General features: G+C 41.2%; 1 protein-coding gene and 1 long non-coding RNA gene across 10 annotated transcripts in view; both read right to left on the bottom strand.

The window, feature by feature from the left end:
• STX6 (syntaxin 6) overlaps window positions 1-16,318 on the bottom strand; it is a 75,393-nt gene that overhangs the window by 58,073 nt on the left and 1,002 nt on the right. For 7 of the 9 annotated variants that reach the window (XM_082465624.1, XM_082465625.1, XM_082465628.1 and 4 more), the window contains exons 2-3: window positions 8,481-8,549; window positions 626-795 (exon numbers count right to left, since the gene is read on the bottom strand). In XM_082465624.1, the coding sequence (XP_082321750.1) occupies window positions 626-795; window positions 8,481-8,549 (239 nt within the window). The remainder of the gene's footprint in view (window positions 1-625; window positions 796-8,480; window positions 8,550-16,318) is intronic. The other 2 variants (XM_082465626.1, XM_082465632.1) reach the window with 1 other exon arrangement.
• LOC309662863 lies at window positions 5,160-7,303 on the bottom strand. The gene is made up of 2 exons (XR_014265034.1): window positions 6,144-7,303; window positions 5,160-5,540 (listed from the first exon to the last, which is right to left on the bottom strand). It is a non-coding gene; the product is annotated as an uncharacterized lncRNA (long non-coding RNA).

The following is a 16,318-nucleotide window of genomic DNA, read 5'->3' as shown; positions in this document are numbered from 1 at the left end:
CTCTGGTTCATCAGTCGGATCAGTGGACTTATTTAACATCGATAGCATGACTTAGCATAATAGATCTGCTTTAGTAAATGCAGTTTCATGGTACAAGATGCCTCTCTAATGGACACTGGCATTGAACAGGAAAAAGTCTAGAGAAGGATCTTCTTTTGATTTCCAATTACCAATGTATAACACTAGTCTGTATACACCTCTCTGAAATAATGATGGTTAACACTTTCATAGAAGTTCACTGTGTGTCAGACACCATTCTAAGCTCTTTACCTCATAAACTTTCAACAACCCTATGAGCTAGGTACAACTGCTATCCTAACGTTCTACTGAAGAGCAATGTGCCCAAAGTTACAGTTAGTAACTGGCGGAGCCAGGACTTGAACACCCAGTCTGACTCCAGGGTCCAAGCTCCAAATCACTGCACTATGCCACCTTCATGTTGCAGGATTTGACTACTCCACCTTAGATTACTGGTCAACGATTTTAAGTGTGTCATGGTACGAATAAGGGCAACATCAATCAACGATAAAAGGCAATATCTAATCTATGTACTTGAGACATCTGGATGAAACTTGTCCATTTGTCTGCTTGCCTCACGTGGCACAGACACTGCAGAAAAGGATATTGATGGTTTCGTCAAGGTCCTCTAGATCCCACTCTATGCTCCGGAGGTTGTTTCTCAGCTCGTTGGTGGTCCAGTCGATTTCTTCCCTCGTGGCTGTGGATGGGTCCTGGAGGAGCTCTGTCCATCTCTGAAACAATCCCTGTGCAGTGTTGACTGCTTTCTGTACCTCTCTGTATTCAGGTGAAGGGAAAGGAGAGATATGAGACAGTATGTTCCACGAACAACTTACAAGACTTAGGTGAACCTTTACGATCAGTCACCATCCTCAGCAACCACCATTCCCCAAAGTGTTTTTAAGTCGTTACAGAAGGCTCTTCATGGACAAATATCAAAGTTCAAAACTTTAAAATAATAGTCTGAGTATTATGTTCTCAGCTGATTTCAAAATAAAACAGCCACTACCTTAAGCAGCTATAATTACCAAGTTTGTTTGTGAAGGACAAAATTTAATTTTTCTAACGGACTGTACTTAAAAGTAGTCTAAGAAGCTATAATATAAATTAACTAAAGGGCCGTTAACATTCACACATGTTGCCAGTTGGAGTGAAGTAATTTATATTCAGAAGAAAAGGTTCTAAAACAACTTTCCTTTTCTTGGGGAGGTTCGTGTGGAAGGGGGGTAAAAAAGGGTAGAAGGAAGGGTTACTCTTACACAGCTAGTCTTTTAGAAGGCAAGTATTTTAATCTGAGACATTTTAAAATCCAACGTCTCATTAGAAGATTCCTAAACATTATTAGCTTTAAATGTATCTACTTTCCTGGATTAAGCAACTCTGTACAGCAGATTAGTGTGCTTCATGTTTAGGGAGTGAGACTAGGCCATTAAGAGCTATGGCCTATTTTGCTTTTAGATTAGATACAGTCACAGGGTCTTTAAAACTCCTCCCCTGCCCCTGCCATTGGGCCAATAGCCACCATTTAAATATTATAATCTAACACTACCACACGTAAAAGCCAAAAAGGACTCATTTTATAATCATGGTCTCCTTGTGTATAAAGATTACAATCTTCATGCTCCTAAACTAAGAGATCTCTTTTGATCCTTCTATGATTTCTTAACCAATTCTTCTGGGTGTTCAATCAGTGTGTTCGTTATCTATGGCTTTAAAACAGAAATTGCACGCATCCTATTCTCTCTGACATTTCAAGTACCACAGGAGACAGCACTAACAAAATGAAGAAAGGTGCCTTACAGTATCTTGGACTGTGAATACTGATGAGAGCTAAAAAGCTGAATGTTAAATAGAGAATACAGCCGTTGGGCCCGGCTGAATAAATCACTGAGCTACGCGGCCAACAATGAATCTACCAAGGTTATGTTCATAACCAGTTCACGGGTTAGGCAAGTCCCCTCATTTTTCCTCTCACATCAGTCGTATGCTTTTAGTGCTAAAGAGAAACTCTATTTGAGACAAAAAGAGGAAGGACTAAGTAAGTGAGATGTCAATCTGCTATTTTTACTCTTTATTGAGGTTTCTGGCTGATTTGGTAAAGAAAGAGGTATACATTTTGCCATAATATGAAGTACTTGGTTTATCTGTAAGTGTTGAATTTCCTCTATGACAACAGAAGACAGAGTTAAAAAGGTATCTAAAATGATATCTCATTCTAAAGAATATGAAAATTATCAGTTCTGTAAAGGAAATTTGAATTCCTTTTTGAGAACTAGAAGCCCCAGGCTAGGGCATACCACATTCTCCAAACGAGGAGACAACTAGGATGCCGGAATTAAACTCTTAAGCAGTGATTCATAAACGTTTTTGGTCTCAGGGCTCTTTTGCACTTTTCAAAATTATTGAAGACTCCAAAGAACTCAGATTGATGTGGACTCTTTAGCTATTGCCACTTACTGTACTAGAAATTCAAACTGATATTTAAAAATATTTACCAATTAATCAAACATAATGATGAAATTACGATATGTTAATGTTTTTGCCAAAAATTTCAAAAACAACAATATTTAGTAAGAACAGTGGCACTGATTCACGTTTTTGCAAATCTCTTTAATATCTGGTTTAACAGGAGACAGGTGGATTCTCACATCTGCTTCTACATTCAGTCTGTTGACATACGTTTTGGTTGAAGTATATGGTGGAAATCCAGCCTCATACAGATAGGTAGTTGGAAAAGGGAGGAGTATTTTAACAGTCTTTTCCGATAATCGTGGATATTCTTTCTTGACACAATACGAAAACTCGACAAGTGGCAGTTTCTTAAAGGTTAGCTGCAACTTGGAAGCTGAAACTGTACCAAAGACGTTGTGTATTCTCATACATTACAACCCATTGCTCCATCCTGTATTGTGAATGGATGTTTTACCCACATATGATTTTTTTTTTTTAAAGAAATCACGTTCGTTCGTTTGTTTGTTTGTTTGTTTGTTTATTTATTTATTTATTTATTTATTTATTTATGACTGTATTGGGTCTTCGTTTCTGTGCGAGGGCTTTCTCTAGTTGTGGCAAGTGGGGACCACTCTTCATTGCGGTGCGCAGGCCTCTCACCATCGCGGCCTCTCTTGTTGTGGAGCACAGGCTCCAGACGCGCAGGTTCAGTAATTGTGGCTCACGGGCCCAGTTGCTCCGTGGCATGTGGGATCTTCCCAGACCAGGGCTCGAACCCGTGTCCCCTGCATTGGCAGGCAGACTCTCAACCACTGCACCACCAGGGAAGCCCCCCACATATGATTTTACAGCATGACGTACCGGTCATTTTGTAAAGTATCAGTTTACTGAGCATCAAAGATCTTCCAAATGCTGACTCATTTCATTATACAATATCCAAAATCATATAATAATATCACCACCAATTCCATCAGAAAAACTTAACTACTGGGAATCTGTAAGATGATAGCAGTTGATACGAGCTTTCCAAAATTCTATTTTTTAAAAAAAGGCTCTAATTTCATCATCCACAAAAATACTGTCAGTTGTTTTCTGAGAAGTGACAGGTTCACCTCATTCATTTTTGAGAAAATGTCAAGTTTCTTTAAGATAATTTTGAGACTTGTGAACATATGCAAATCTCAATAACCAGTTTGCGAGTCATTCTTTGAAGGAAAAAATGAGATTCTGTGGAGGAAAAAACGAGCTATTTCAGCTCACAGCTGGATCACAGAAGTGCTTTCCCTGGAGTCACCATCTTAGCTCACAATACAGCAAAAGTGTTTCATGCACTCTCTCATTTTGTGACACAGAGTATTAAAATGTGTACTAAGGCTGGGAGAAAACATTTGTGCATTACATGTCTGATTAATGACATATCTACAATATATTTTTTTAAAAAAAACTCTCAAAACATAAGAAAACTCAATTTAAAAATGGACAAAAGATCTGAACAGTCACTTCACCAGAGACGACACACAAATGACAACTAAGCACATGAAAAGATGCCTAATATCATTAGTCATCAGAAAAATGCAAAGTAAATCCACAATGAGATACCACTACAAACTTAGAATGGCTTCACACAACTAACCAACCAATTGACAATGCCAAGTGCTGACCAGGTGGTGGAGTAACTGGAACTCTCATTCATTACTGGTGGAAATGCAAAACTGTACAGCTACTTTGGAAAACAGTGTGGCTGTTTCTTAAAATTAAACATAAAGGGGCTTCCCTGGTGGCGCAGTGGTTAAGCATCCTCCTGCCACTGCAGGGGACACGGGTTCAAGCCCTGGTCCGGGAAGACCCCACATGCCACGGAGCAACTAAGCCCGTGCGCCACAACTACTGAGCCTGCGCTCTAGAGCCCGTGAGCCACAACTACGGAAGCCCGCGCACCTAGAGCCTGTGCTCCACAACAAGAGAAGCCACCTCAATAAGAAGCCCACGCACCACAACAAAGAGTAGCCCCCGCCTGCAGCAACTAGAGAAGGCCCGTGCGCAGCAACGAAGACCCAACGCAGCCAAAAATAAAATAAATTTATAAAAAACAAAAACAAAAAAACATACAACACATATACACTTACCATTATGACCCAACAAGCCCACTTCAAGGTGATACAAAAACACACAGGTTCATACAACAACCTGCAAATTCTTACAGTAGCTTTAGTCGTAACAGCCAAAAATTGAAAACAACCCAAATGTCCTTCAACTAAGGAATGGACAAACTGTGGTACATCTGAACAATGGAATACTACTCAGCAATAAAAAGAAACAAACCACAAATACATGCAACAATATGGACAAATCTCAAATGCATTATGCAAAATGTGAGAAGTTAGATTCAGAAGGCCAAACATTGTATGATTCCATTTCTGTAACATTCTGGAGAAGGCACAACTATAGGGACAGAAAATAGATCAGTAGTTGCCAGATGCTGGGCATGGGGGAAGGGGGACACAGAAACTTTTAGGGGTGATGGATCTGTCCTGCAACTTATTTGTGGAGGTGGTCGTTACTGACTATATGCATTTGTCAAATTTCACAGAAGTATATACTAAAAAGGGTCAATTTTACTGTAGGTAAATTATAACTTTTAAAAAAATGAGGAAAGGTGTTCTTGGGACTCCAAGATTTGATAAAATAAATTTTTTTTTTTTTTTTTTTACTGTTTAATGAAGAACATTCTTGAAGGAATATGATTCTCATTTTTCTTTTTCACTGTGAGGGAGGAATACAATGACTACTAGTACTGTTTGGTGCCACTGCCTTGATTTAGGCTAAGGCACCAGCAGTTTGCACCATCAGTGTTATTGTCAACATGATGAAAAAAAGCAAATAACATCTGAGTAGTATCATGAAAAGCAGTTTAAGCTGAGGGGCTCTTCTATGAAAGGATCTTGAGACCCCCTTGGGATCCAAGGGCCACACTTTCAGATTTGAGGGGGAGGAGGGGCAGGTGGGTAGATTCAATTCTAGCAGCATAGAGTGAAATCGAGTCCTTAAGCATGCAAGAACTTGTGCATGTCCTAAAGAAGAAATGAAAGAAATGGCAGGAATTAGAAAAATGCTGCAAAGCAATCCCAGGATGACATTCAAAACCCAACAGGCCTGGCCAGTGACCTGGCTTATTCCACTCTCAATCTCTTATTTTTAAAAGAGGTTTCATTTTTAGTTTTCCTGTAGTAGCAGAGACATAAGAAAGTCAAAGTAGTCTTACTTTACATTTCTAAGACACGTGTTAAGGGATCACAAAGGTGGAACTGTTAGCAATGGTTCAGATCTTGAAAAGCCAGAACATGCAGTGTGTCAAGGAATCCTATCTTAAAAGCAACTAACGGGGTCCCTCAAAGTTTAAAACATCTCCAAATTTTTTTTCTTCCAGTATTAATTCAGCATAGTATTACCCTGAAAAAAGAAGGCATGAATGGAGAGAAAACGTGTGTCACAAACAAAACCTATTTTTAAGCCAAATATTAATGGTAACCAGAATATCCCAAAGAACTTAGAATTTCCGAATAGTTTCAAGAAATACAAGACACATGTAATAATGTACAAGACCCTACCTAGTGAGAAAACCTGCTCAATTCAGAACTATTTGTAAATACCTGGGGCTAAATATTTAGAATCACCTGTCATTCCAAGTAAATGGATGAACAGGACAGAGGAGTATATAACCACGACAGCTGTTTGATATTTGTGAGGGTTTCAACGGAGAAGAGCTGGTCGGATTTTCTTCACCTACTTTCTCAGGAAAGGTAAGGGAGTTGCTTCTGCATGAATTGGCTAGTGAGGCACTTCCCACACAGGCATGCCCAGCATCGTCTGCTCACCACACAGTGAGCCCCTGTGAGCACGCTGCACCCCGTGGGCAGCGCTGCAGCTGCCAACTCCTTAGTCAACAGTGATCCACTTTCATCTGTGCTCTCCAGAAAGGTCAAAATCACAAGACATTGCCTCTGTTTCCTGTAGAGTTAGGTGCAGCTCTTTTCAGGTTTTTCTTCCAAGTGCGTAATGGGAATGATTAAAGACTGACACCCACAACTTTCTATGAGGGGCCATGTATACCTTGAATTTTTGGAGCTCTTCAGTTTAGCAATCTTCTTGGTAAATAATAATCTGCTCACAGACAGCTTTGGGTATCATGTCTGAACACCATTTCACCAAAAACTTGCTAATTGCTTTCCTAGGAATTACAGGTTTAGCTCCTGACCCAGAGAAATCTTTCAATCCATTGAAGGAGAGAGATGGCTATCTCCTACAACAGTCAAGCAGATGTTCTGCTCCTATATCTGTTGCAGATGCGTCCAAAGTCAGTTTTGTCTTAACACGTTTCATGAGTCACAAGAGTCACAGCGTTGGAAATACTACAGATGAGCCTCTTTCCCTTGCTGTCCACCAAACGGCCCATCAAAACGAGGGGACCCATCATACCCTCATGGATATGAACTCCTTATGACCACCAGAATGAAGGTCCTTCACTGCAAGCCATGCCAGTGCCCATGGGACCACCTGTAACACAGAGCTGCTTTCCCAGTAAGCAACTGTCAGAAACGAAAACACAGTCCACATCTTTGAAAAATGTATCTTTCAGGCAAAAATAAAGCTTTCATCTAAGCTTTCAAAACCAGATTCTTCCATTCCTTATAAATAAAGAGTTGACACTGGCAGGACTAACCAATCCAGTTTTGTTTTTTTTCTTTTTTGCCACGCCATGTGTGGCATGTGGGATCTTAGTTCCCCGACCAGGAATCGAACCCGCATCCCCTGCATTGGAAGCACAGAATCTTAACCACTGGACCACCGTAGAAGTCCCCCAGTTTGTTTTTGAAGCCAGCCCAGCACTAACCCCTGGTCACTGCTAGTTGAGCCCCTCCCATATAACATTCCAGTCCGTTCCACCATGGTAAAAGGCTCACCATCCCAACCAACCCTTAGGGCTTCAGGCAATACATCCAGATGTCCATAAAATAATTTCTTATCTGGATCTCACTAAATTTGTTGGTAAGATGGGAGAAAGAAGTATTTTAGCCATTAGGGAGCTTTTGTTTCCCGGAGTCTGTCATTCAGTTGGGCCAACAAATTGCAGGATAACCACAGCTGCAGCCTCCATCAGCCTTTTGATTTCTCCTTCCTTCTTTGACCATGCTGATAAGGCTCTGAACTGGCATCCGTTCCATTTACTGTGGTTGTATAACAGTTACCCCAAAACTTAATGGCATCAAACGACCATTTCTTATGGGGAGTCTGTGGGACAGGAATTCTTGCCGAACGCAGAAGAGATGGCTTGTCCCTGCTCCACAATGTCTGGGGCCTCAGCTGAAAGACTGCCGGGCTGGGGCTGCAGAAGCAGGTCCTCCTCGGTGGTACCTCTGTGTCTGCGTAGTCTCTCCACATGAGTGCTCCAGCAGAGTGGCTTCAGTAGAGCTGGACTTGTGTCCCAAGTCAGAAAGATGCAGGTGGAAGCTGAATTGGTTGGTTGTCTTTTGTGACGAAGGCTTCAGGAGTCAAGCAGTGTCATTTCTGCCTCATTCTGTCAGTCGAGGCAGTTACAAAGGTCTGCCTGGGTTCAAAGAAAAGGAATGAGGACCCCAGCTTGATAGAAGAATGCCAGCTTCACAAGTTAAGAAAAGCAAATGGGACAGGATATATATTGGGGCGGCCACCTTTGGAAAAACACAATAAGCCACAACACCTGTATCTGGGGCAGCACCCATCCTGCATGTCTCTTTACAGTGGGGTCCCTGTTTCATCAACACCTGAGAGGCTAGTGAAGGCAGATGGTTTTCACTCTAGTAATGAAACCTGAAAAACCTAGGCTGGGCAAGCCTCTGCAACCGTATCACCCTTCTACCCCATATCCCACCAACCTGTTCTACCACCAACCCCTTGGGCTAGGTGAGAAGTTCTTTTTACTGCTTGACTTTCACACTCACGTCGTTTGTGTTTAAGGGGAAAAACACACATACCCTGCACTTGACCTTACTGCCATTTCCAAATTCAACTTCACTGTGATAATATCTTTCGCAATAATTCTCCTGGAGGGGAAAAAAAGAGTCTTTACTTAGTTTCCTATAGTTATATACAATTTTGACCTCAACCTGCTGCTGCTTCCACAATGCCCCCGGGATAGCACTACTGCCACCAATGACACTGCAGGTCAAAGTCATGGGTGACTTGAACTCGTCCTCATTTCCAGCGTACTTGACACTACAGCCTATTTTCTTGAAACTCTCACTTCCTTGTTTTTGTGACATTGTGCTCTTCTGGTTTCTACTAATTTTCTCTTTCCTCTTCCTCCACCTGGTCCCAGTATTTCTCAGCACTATTTTTATAGCTTCTAGGTGCTCATCAACACTAGCAGGTTCAAAAGATTCCTTGAAGCTGATGACTCCCCACTGCATTTCCAACCCTCACCTCTCACCCAGGACTAATTCCTATATTTTTAGCTGCCTACAGGATCATTCCATTTGCCTAAAACCAAACCAATCATATCCTCCCTACAAAACAGTAAATATTCATACAACAAAATGAAACAGAAAAAAAAAAGCTTCCTTCTCTAACTTCCTCATTTTAGTCAACAGTGACACTATTTTCCAAGATTTGAAACTTGTCTAGACAAACATCATCTCTGACTCTTCCTCTTACTTCTCACCTTGCACAACCTCTACTTAAGCTGCATCACTGGATTTTAGATCTAGAAGGAACTTTCACGATAACTAGTCTGCACTCATTAAACAAGTAAGAGAACGGGGGCTCAGACTTCTTGTCTTCTGGCCTCTAGTTCTGCTGACCGAGAGCATGAGGGGCCTTCCAGTACCAAGACCTATTCAATCCCATCTTTGCAAAGGCTCCAGACAAATCTATTTTCTTTGTGGAATCAGAAGACCCGGGTTTGAGCCCTCAGAAGTTGTTTGACCATAGGCAAGTGCATAGTAACTGCTAGTTAAAACCACCTCCTGATTAAGAATTTACAATAGGAAACATTAACTTTAAACTCCTCAGCTGGGTATTCCACGCCTCCTCCACCCCAAAACTGGCTGACTTTAATCTCCAACCTGATTTCTCACTGAAACAAAATCTGTTTCACTTGGCAGGTCTTCTTCCCATCCTCCCTTTCCTCATTCCTGGCTCTAGACTTTCACTCACTGCTTCCCCAGCTGGAAGAGTCCTTACACCTCTGCAAATGAAAAGCAGACATTTCCTTCAAGGCCCAGATTGAGGCCCTACTTGCTTCACTAAAGTGTCACTGACCAACATTCCCCCTGGGGGTCTTTCCAAGTTTTTTCAGTCTCCACAATACCTCAGCTCTATTCCAAACTCTTAGACACAAAGCATATTGTCTTTCACCTACACTGTTTCACATACCTGCATAGTGTTCTCCAAACCAGACTAGAATTTCAGGAGCCAAATAGAGTATTAGGCATTCAATAAATGCCTAATTCAATAGCCTGCAAAGTGGTTTTTATAGTGAAACATCTGATTGGGGAATTCCCTGGTGGTACAGTGGTCAGGACTTCCTGCTCTCACTGCTGACAACCCGGGTTCGATTCCTGGTCAGGGAACTAAGATCCCACGAGCCACACAGCACAGCCAAAAAAAAAAAAAAAAAGAAAGAAAGAAACATCTGGTTGATTTTTAAAAAGTAGAAAATGAGACCTGACTTACATTCAATTCTACTGGATAAAATTACTCTGTAAATAAGGATAATTTTTTCACAGTGACTACCAATAAACAGTTTTTTCAACAGTGTGACTAAAATGCACAATGCTTGCCTTCAAGGAGCTCATAATCTAGTGTTTGAAAGGCTGTATACACAGACCAGAGATGGTTAGAGAATAATACAATGTAACATACACTATCTTGCCCAACTGCTTACTTATGCCTTTATTTCAACACAGATCCACAGCCAAGAACCTGGAAATAAAACTGTCCTTGTTCCGGCACACAACGCCTCCAAATCAGCAAAATATTAAAGAACCACAACATTCGTGCCTTTTACCTATAGGAGAGGCTCACTTGGTACCAAAATACTCTCATATTCCACCGCTCAATTTCTTAGTGGCTTATTCTGATTAGAAGTTGCAAACAAGAGAGGGAAAAAAACTACAGAACCCAAAACTCAAAATGGGCTCACTCATCAAACAAATACTATGTAACACCTTACTGAACATAATGATGAAAACAACATGATTCAAATATGGTATGTTTCACCTAGGAAATTAGTCAAGATTTCTTAAAAGGAGACTCTCAGTACAGGCAAGGGGTCAAGGGAAATGGGCCCATCAAACTTTTGGGGGTGGGGTAGTGAGTCGAGTGGAGTTAGGGGTGTATCCTAGAGGGCAATTTGGCAACATGCATCAGAAGCTTTGAAAATGTGCACCCCCTCTGAATTAGCAAATCTTCTACAGGACTACAGGCTATGGAAATAATCAGGAGCAGCAATGAAGACCTGTGACAAGCAGGCTGGCAACTATATTAACTGTTAACAGTGAAAAATTTAGGTACATCATAAACCTTGTCCTAGGGCTTCCCTGGTGGCGCAGTGGTTGAGATCTGCCTGCCAATGCAGGGGACACGGGTTCGAGCCCTGGTCTCGGAAGATCCCACATGCCACGGAGCAACTGGGCCCGTGAGCCACAATTACTGAGCCTGCGCGTCTGGAGCCTGTGCTCCGCAACAAGAGAGGCCGCGATAGTGAGAGGCCCGCGCACCGCAATGAAGAGTGGCCCCGGCTTGCCACAACTAGAGAAAGCCCTCGCACAGAAACGAAGACCCAACACAACCATAAATAAATTAAAAAAATAAAAAATAAACCTCGTCCTGGGTAATAAGTTATATCACATTTATATAACAAAGTACAGTACAGTCATTAAAAAGCCTCCCCACCAAAGGCATTTTAAGGATATAAAAAAATACAGATGAAAAGATTATAAGATGAATCCCAATTTCTTAATGATTAATAACAACAATAATACCCATTTATATAAATCCTGGCCTTTCCAATTACAGGCTTATGAACTTGGAAGTTTTGTTTTTTTTTTTACTGTTTCATTTTCTTCATTTGTAAGATGATAATAATAATAGTACTAGTACCTACTTCATAAGAATTAAAAAGACAATCCCTGTCATGTTCCCAGGACAGTGACTGATATATTTATTATATATCAAAAAAAAAAAGAGAGATCAAAAACTGATGGATAGTATTACATAAAACTGTTAATAGAAACAGATTAAAAAAACACCAAAATTTTAACTAATTATTTCTGGATGGTGGTATTTCAATGAATTTTTAATCCTTTTTTATATTTTTATTTCCTAAGTTTTCTAAAATGAGCATATATCACTTTAAATGTTACTCCAAAAAAAAAAGCGCGGGCACACGCACACGTGCACACACACACACACACACAAAACCAGTAAGACATGGTCTTTCCTCTCAGAAAGGGCAGCCTCTTTGGATGGAGACATATAGACAGTTAAAAGAGAATGTTTACTGAGCACTTGATATATGCTCCAAACTGTGCTGAGGCAACTTACATGCATTAACTCATTTAATCCTCATAACCGATAAAGCAGGCATTGTTAAGCCAATTTTGTACATAAAGAAACAGGTTCAGAGAGGATAACTAATGTGCCAAAAGTTACACCAAGTAATTGACAGAAGTGAGATCCCAACCTTGGGTCAGCTTGATTAACAAAGCTCAGTTCTTTCACCAAACCTCACTGCCTCCGGAAGTCACATAAAAAGAAAAATTACACCCAGAACATGCATTTCCTTTCCCTTTACACCCAGCTTTGTTCTTCTTACAGAATTTATCACCACCTGACATACCATATATTCGTTCATTTGTTTACTGTCTGTCTCGAATATAAGCTTCATAAGGACAGGGATGTCATTTGTTCACGGCAGTACCCTTAGCCCCTGGCACACAGAAAACAGACACTCGGTATTTCAGAATGAAGGATTCCGAATAGAGCTGTGACCTGATCGTGTCTCCGAGGTCACGTCTGGCAGCGGTGCAAATGAAGCTTGCTGAAGAAGCTGCTTACAAGAGTTCAGGTGGGAGAGGACAAGGACATGAACTAGGGTGGAGGAACCAAAACCAGAGAGGAAGAGAAGATTCCAGAGATATCCAGGGGATGCACTGATAGGCCCCAGTGACCAGGTGGACATGGGACTGAAGGACTGTGCGGAGTCAGGAGTAAAGAGGGCTAAGAAGAGGAAGGCATTTTTAAGGAGGGGGAAGGAAAAGAAAAAAAGGGGAAGATATCTACCCCATAGTATGGGGGATGTCGAACAATTAGTAGAAAACACAGAAAAACAAACGGGAGAGAGTTGGGTCAGAGTGACTGGGGTGCAGGATGTGCACAGATACACAGGGACCACTTGACACAATGGGAATAATCAAACTCACCCAGTGAGAACACACAGGAGAGGGTCAACTAGACAAACTACAACTTAGGGGCAGGCCTGAGTTGATTCAGTAGAGCTAGGGGTTCTGGTAGTGAAAATACCACTGTGAATGTCTGTGCCAGGTAGGGCCACATCTGCCCAATTGTGGTAGTTTTCTCCCGTGTTCTGGGATTCTGCTCTGAACAAGAAGACATCGAGAGTGTCAAAACCTCACAAAACGATCTTTGAACACTCAGGCACTAATCATTGCATATTTAAATTAAAACAGCTTTCGAACTGGTCTCCTTTTTATTTTTATTTTTTATTTATTTAATTTATTTTTGGCTGCGTTGGGTCTTCATTGCAGTGGCTTCTCTTGCTGCGGAGCCCAGGCTCTAAGCCCACGGGCTTCAGTGGTTGTGGCTCGCACGCTCTAGAACGCAGGCTCAGCAGTTGTGGCGAATGGGCTTAGCTGCTCTGAGGCATGTGGGATCTTCCCGGACCAGGGCTTGAACCTGTGTCCCCTACATTGGCAGGCTGATTCTTAACCACTGCGCCACCAGGGAAGCCCTGGTCTCCTTTTTAATCTTTCTACACACTGATGCAACCAACACTACTACCAAATCAATATTCCCGAAACCCTAATCTCATGTCATTTCCCTGCTTAAAAAATCTCCAATGACCTCTTAGAGAGAGACTCTTCTCGACCCTCTTCTACCTGTACCTGTGGATGTACCTGTAGAAGTGTTAACAGTATGAGTAAAACTAGGCAGCTGAATTTTGAATCCTGGGTCCACTACCTATTAGCTGTGTGACCCTGGGGAAGTAACTCAACCCCTCTGTGCTCCCTCAGCTCCTCATGTATAAAATGGGGCTAATACCCACACCACAGAACTGTTCTTATAAAGTGAAAATTCTTATGAAGTGCTTACTTAGCATGCGACGCCTGACATAGAAGCTGCATCCCTTAAATGTTAGCTATTATTATTATTACTTCTCCAGATAAACTTCCTACTGCACCTGGGATGTGCTCCTTGATGATTTCTAAACACACAATGCCTGCCTTTGCTGGGAGTGTTCCCACCCACGAACCACCACTCCTTAACCACAACCACCAAAGAGAATTTATTCAACATTTATGCTATATATTCAAGGTGCTGGGCTGGAAATACAGGAAAAACAAACAGTTCCAACCTTCAGAGCTCACAGTCAAATAATGAAAGACAGCCAGAGGAAGAGTGCAATAACGTGTTACAGGTGCCAGGGGAAGCACTTCCTGTAGGCAGTGGAGGTGCTGACACTGAATCCTGAAAGCTGAGTGGGTGCATCAGGCAGAGTGGATGCATGTGGGGTAAGAGCATCCAGTCCTGCGGTCACTGTCACTGTACTGAGTCTGGTGAAGCTGGAGCTCTGTGCTAAGGGCAGGCAGAGTGAGCGGAGGGTTGAGGAAGGCCACGTCACGGAGGTCAGGAAGTGTTGAGCTTTTATTCTGTAGGCAACAGGCAGCCACTCAGTGATGTTAAGTAGGGAACTCCTGCTTGGGTTCTAGAAAAGCTACACCTGTGCTGCCCAATATGGATGCCACATGTGACTGAACCGTGCTAGTGTGACTGTGGGACTAAATTTTAATTTTAAATTTAAAAACTGATACGCAATTCCAGTTACCGAAAATTTTTAAAGTATATTTGGAACAATTTGGGTATGTGAATCTATTGAATACTTTTCCAGCTGTAAGTTTAATGAACTCTAAATACAGATCAAGTGTTCCTGATGAAAATTTAGCATCCAAATTGAGATGTGCTGTAAGTAAAAAATACACACCAGATTTTGAAGACAGTACAAAAAGGGTCAAATCTTCTTTAGTAATCTTTAGATTAATCACACGTTGAAACATTTTCACTACACTAGGTTAACGATGACATTAAAATTAACTTCACCTGTTTTTTACTTTTTACCGTGTCTACTAGGGAATGTCAAATGGAATGTGTGGCTCACGCTGCATTCTGGAGAGCACTCATCCAACAGAACCAAGGCAGATGCAAGAGGAAAGAGACTGGAAGCAGGAAGACCAATAAGAAAGAGACTCTTCTTGGTGAGTCCAGAAGAGACACAGGCCTGAATTATCTAAATGCTCCCCATCTTCGAAACTTAATTCAAGACCTACTACTACCTCCAAAGCTGTTCCAGTCGTAACTGTTTTCCTAATGAGATGCCTTTCTCTGAACTACTGGGGGAGTTAATCATCTGTAGGATTCACTTCGGCACTTAATCATATCCACCTGTCACTTCTACTTAATTCCGGAGTGAGCTGTTTCTCAGATTAGACTATCAGCTCCCAGGCTAAGGGCCACAATTTAGGCGTCTTTAATTTTTCCACATTGTGCAGTGCACTTTCAAAACTTTTAATAAACAGAACTACACGAATGGCTCCCCATATATTCCGTCGCATAATCTGGAGACACTCGTATAGCTAATTTTACTTTTCCTTAGCAGAAGGTTTTGACATCTTACCGACATGAGCTAAAACCATGTAAAAGTCAACCAACACTCCAGGCCAATGTTCCAATAAAGCAGTGATATCTAATCAGTGAGCAAGCCTTGGCAAACTGTATCGGATACTAGCAGGGAAAAAAAAGTCAAGATGGCAGAGCAATTTAGCATTTTCACAAATTCCATTAAAAATCAAACCCAAAATTCTGATTATCTGTGGCCTCCACTGCCAGAGATAACCTTTGCAACCTAAGCATTAAGGACATTCATTCAAGAGAAAAAACACACAGCTTTCACATTTAAAAATCAACCCCTAAAAATCAATCCTTCTAATAAGCAACACATTTTCCAGGTAGAGAGCCACATATTACTAATAATCTAAACTCAGCATTTTCCCATCTAAATTAAAGTCAGGTGAAGGAAAATCTTTTTAGGGAAATGTTAAAAAATATATATATCTTACTGTATCATTGATAATAAAGTATTTCACCTAAAGTACCACTTAAATTTTCTGAGAGGAACCCTTAAAACACATACACACACTCAAGCAACTGGTCAGCTTTTACCCTTACAAAAATAGGAAGCTAGCAGCAACTAGTTGAAAGCAAAGGGACACTTTATGGTTATCAGCACTGATCTTTCCAGAACTTTGCAGTTCTCAGAATTTTAATGTTTGTTTGACATTTAAAACAAAAGCTGACAAGTTATAACAACAACAGAATCCATCTTTCCTGAATTTGTTTAATGGCTATAAAGCCTACATAATAACAGTGCAAATAAAGTTTCTATCTCCAAACGACTGAGCAATCAAAGATGGAGTCACGACAGCTCACAGGGAAAAATAAGTTAAGGCTGTTCTAGTCTGAAAGGCAGAAGAAGAAATGGGGGAAACCTGTCAAATAGCCTGGATGAAATCAGGGA

Source organism: Balaenoptera physalus (genome assembly GCF_965194825.1).
Source record: "Balaenoptera physalus genome assembly, chromosome: 1".
Classification (NCBI taxonomy): Eukaryota; Metazoa; Chordata; class Mammalia; order Artiodactyla; family Balaenopteridae; genus Balaenoptera; species Balaenoptera physalus.
The sequence above is the reverse complement of the archived record's forward strand: the minus strand, read 5'-3'. Positions and strand labels throughout refer to the sequence as shown.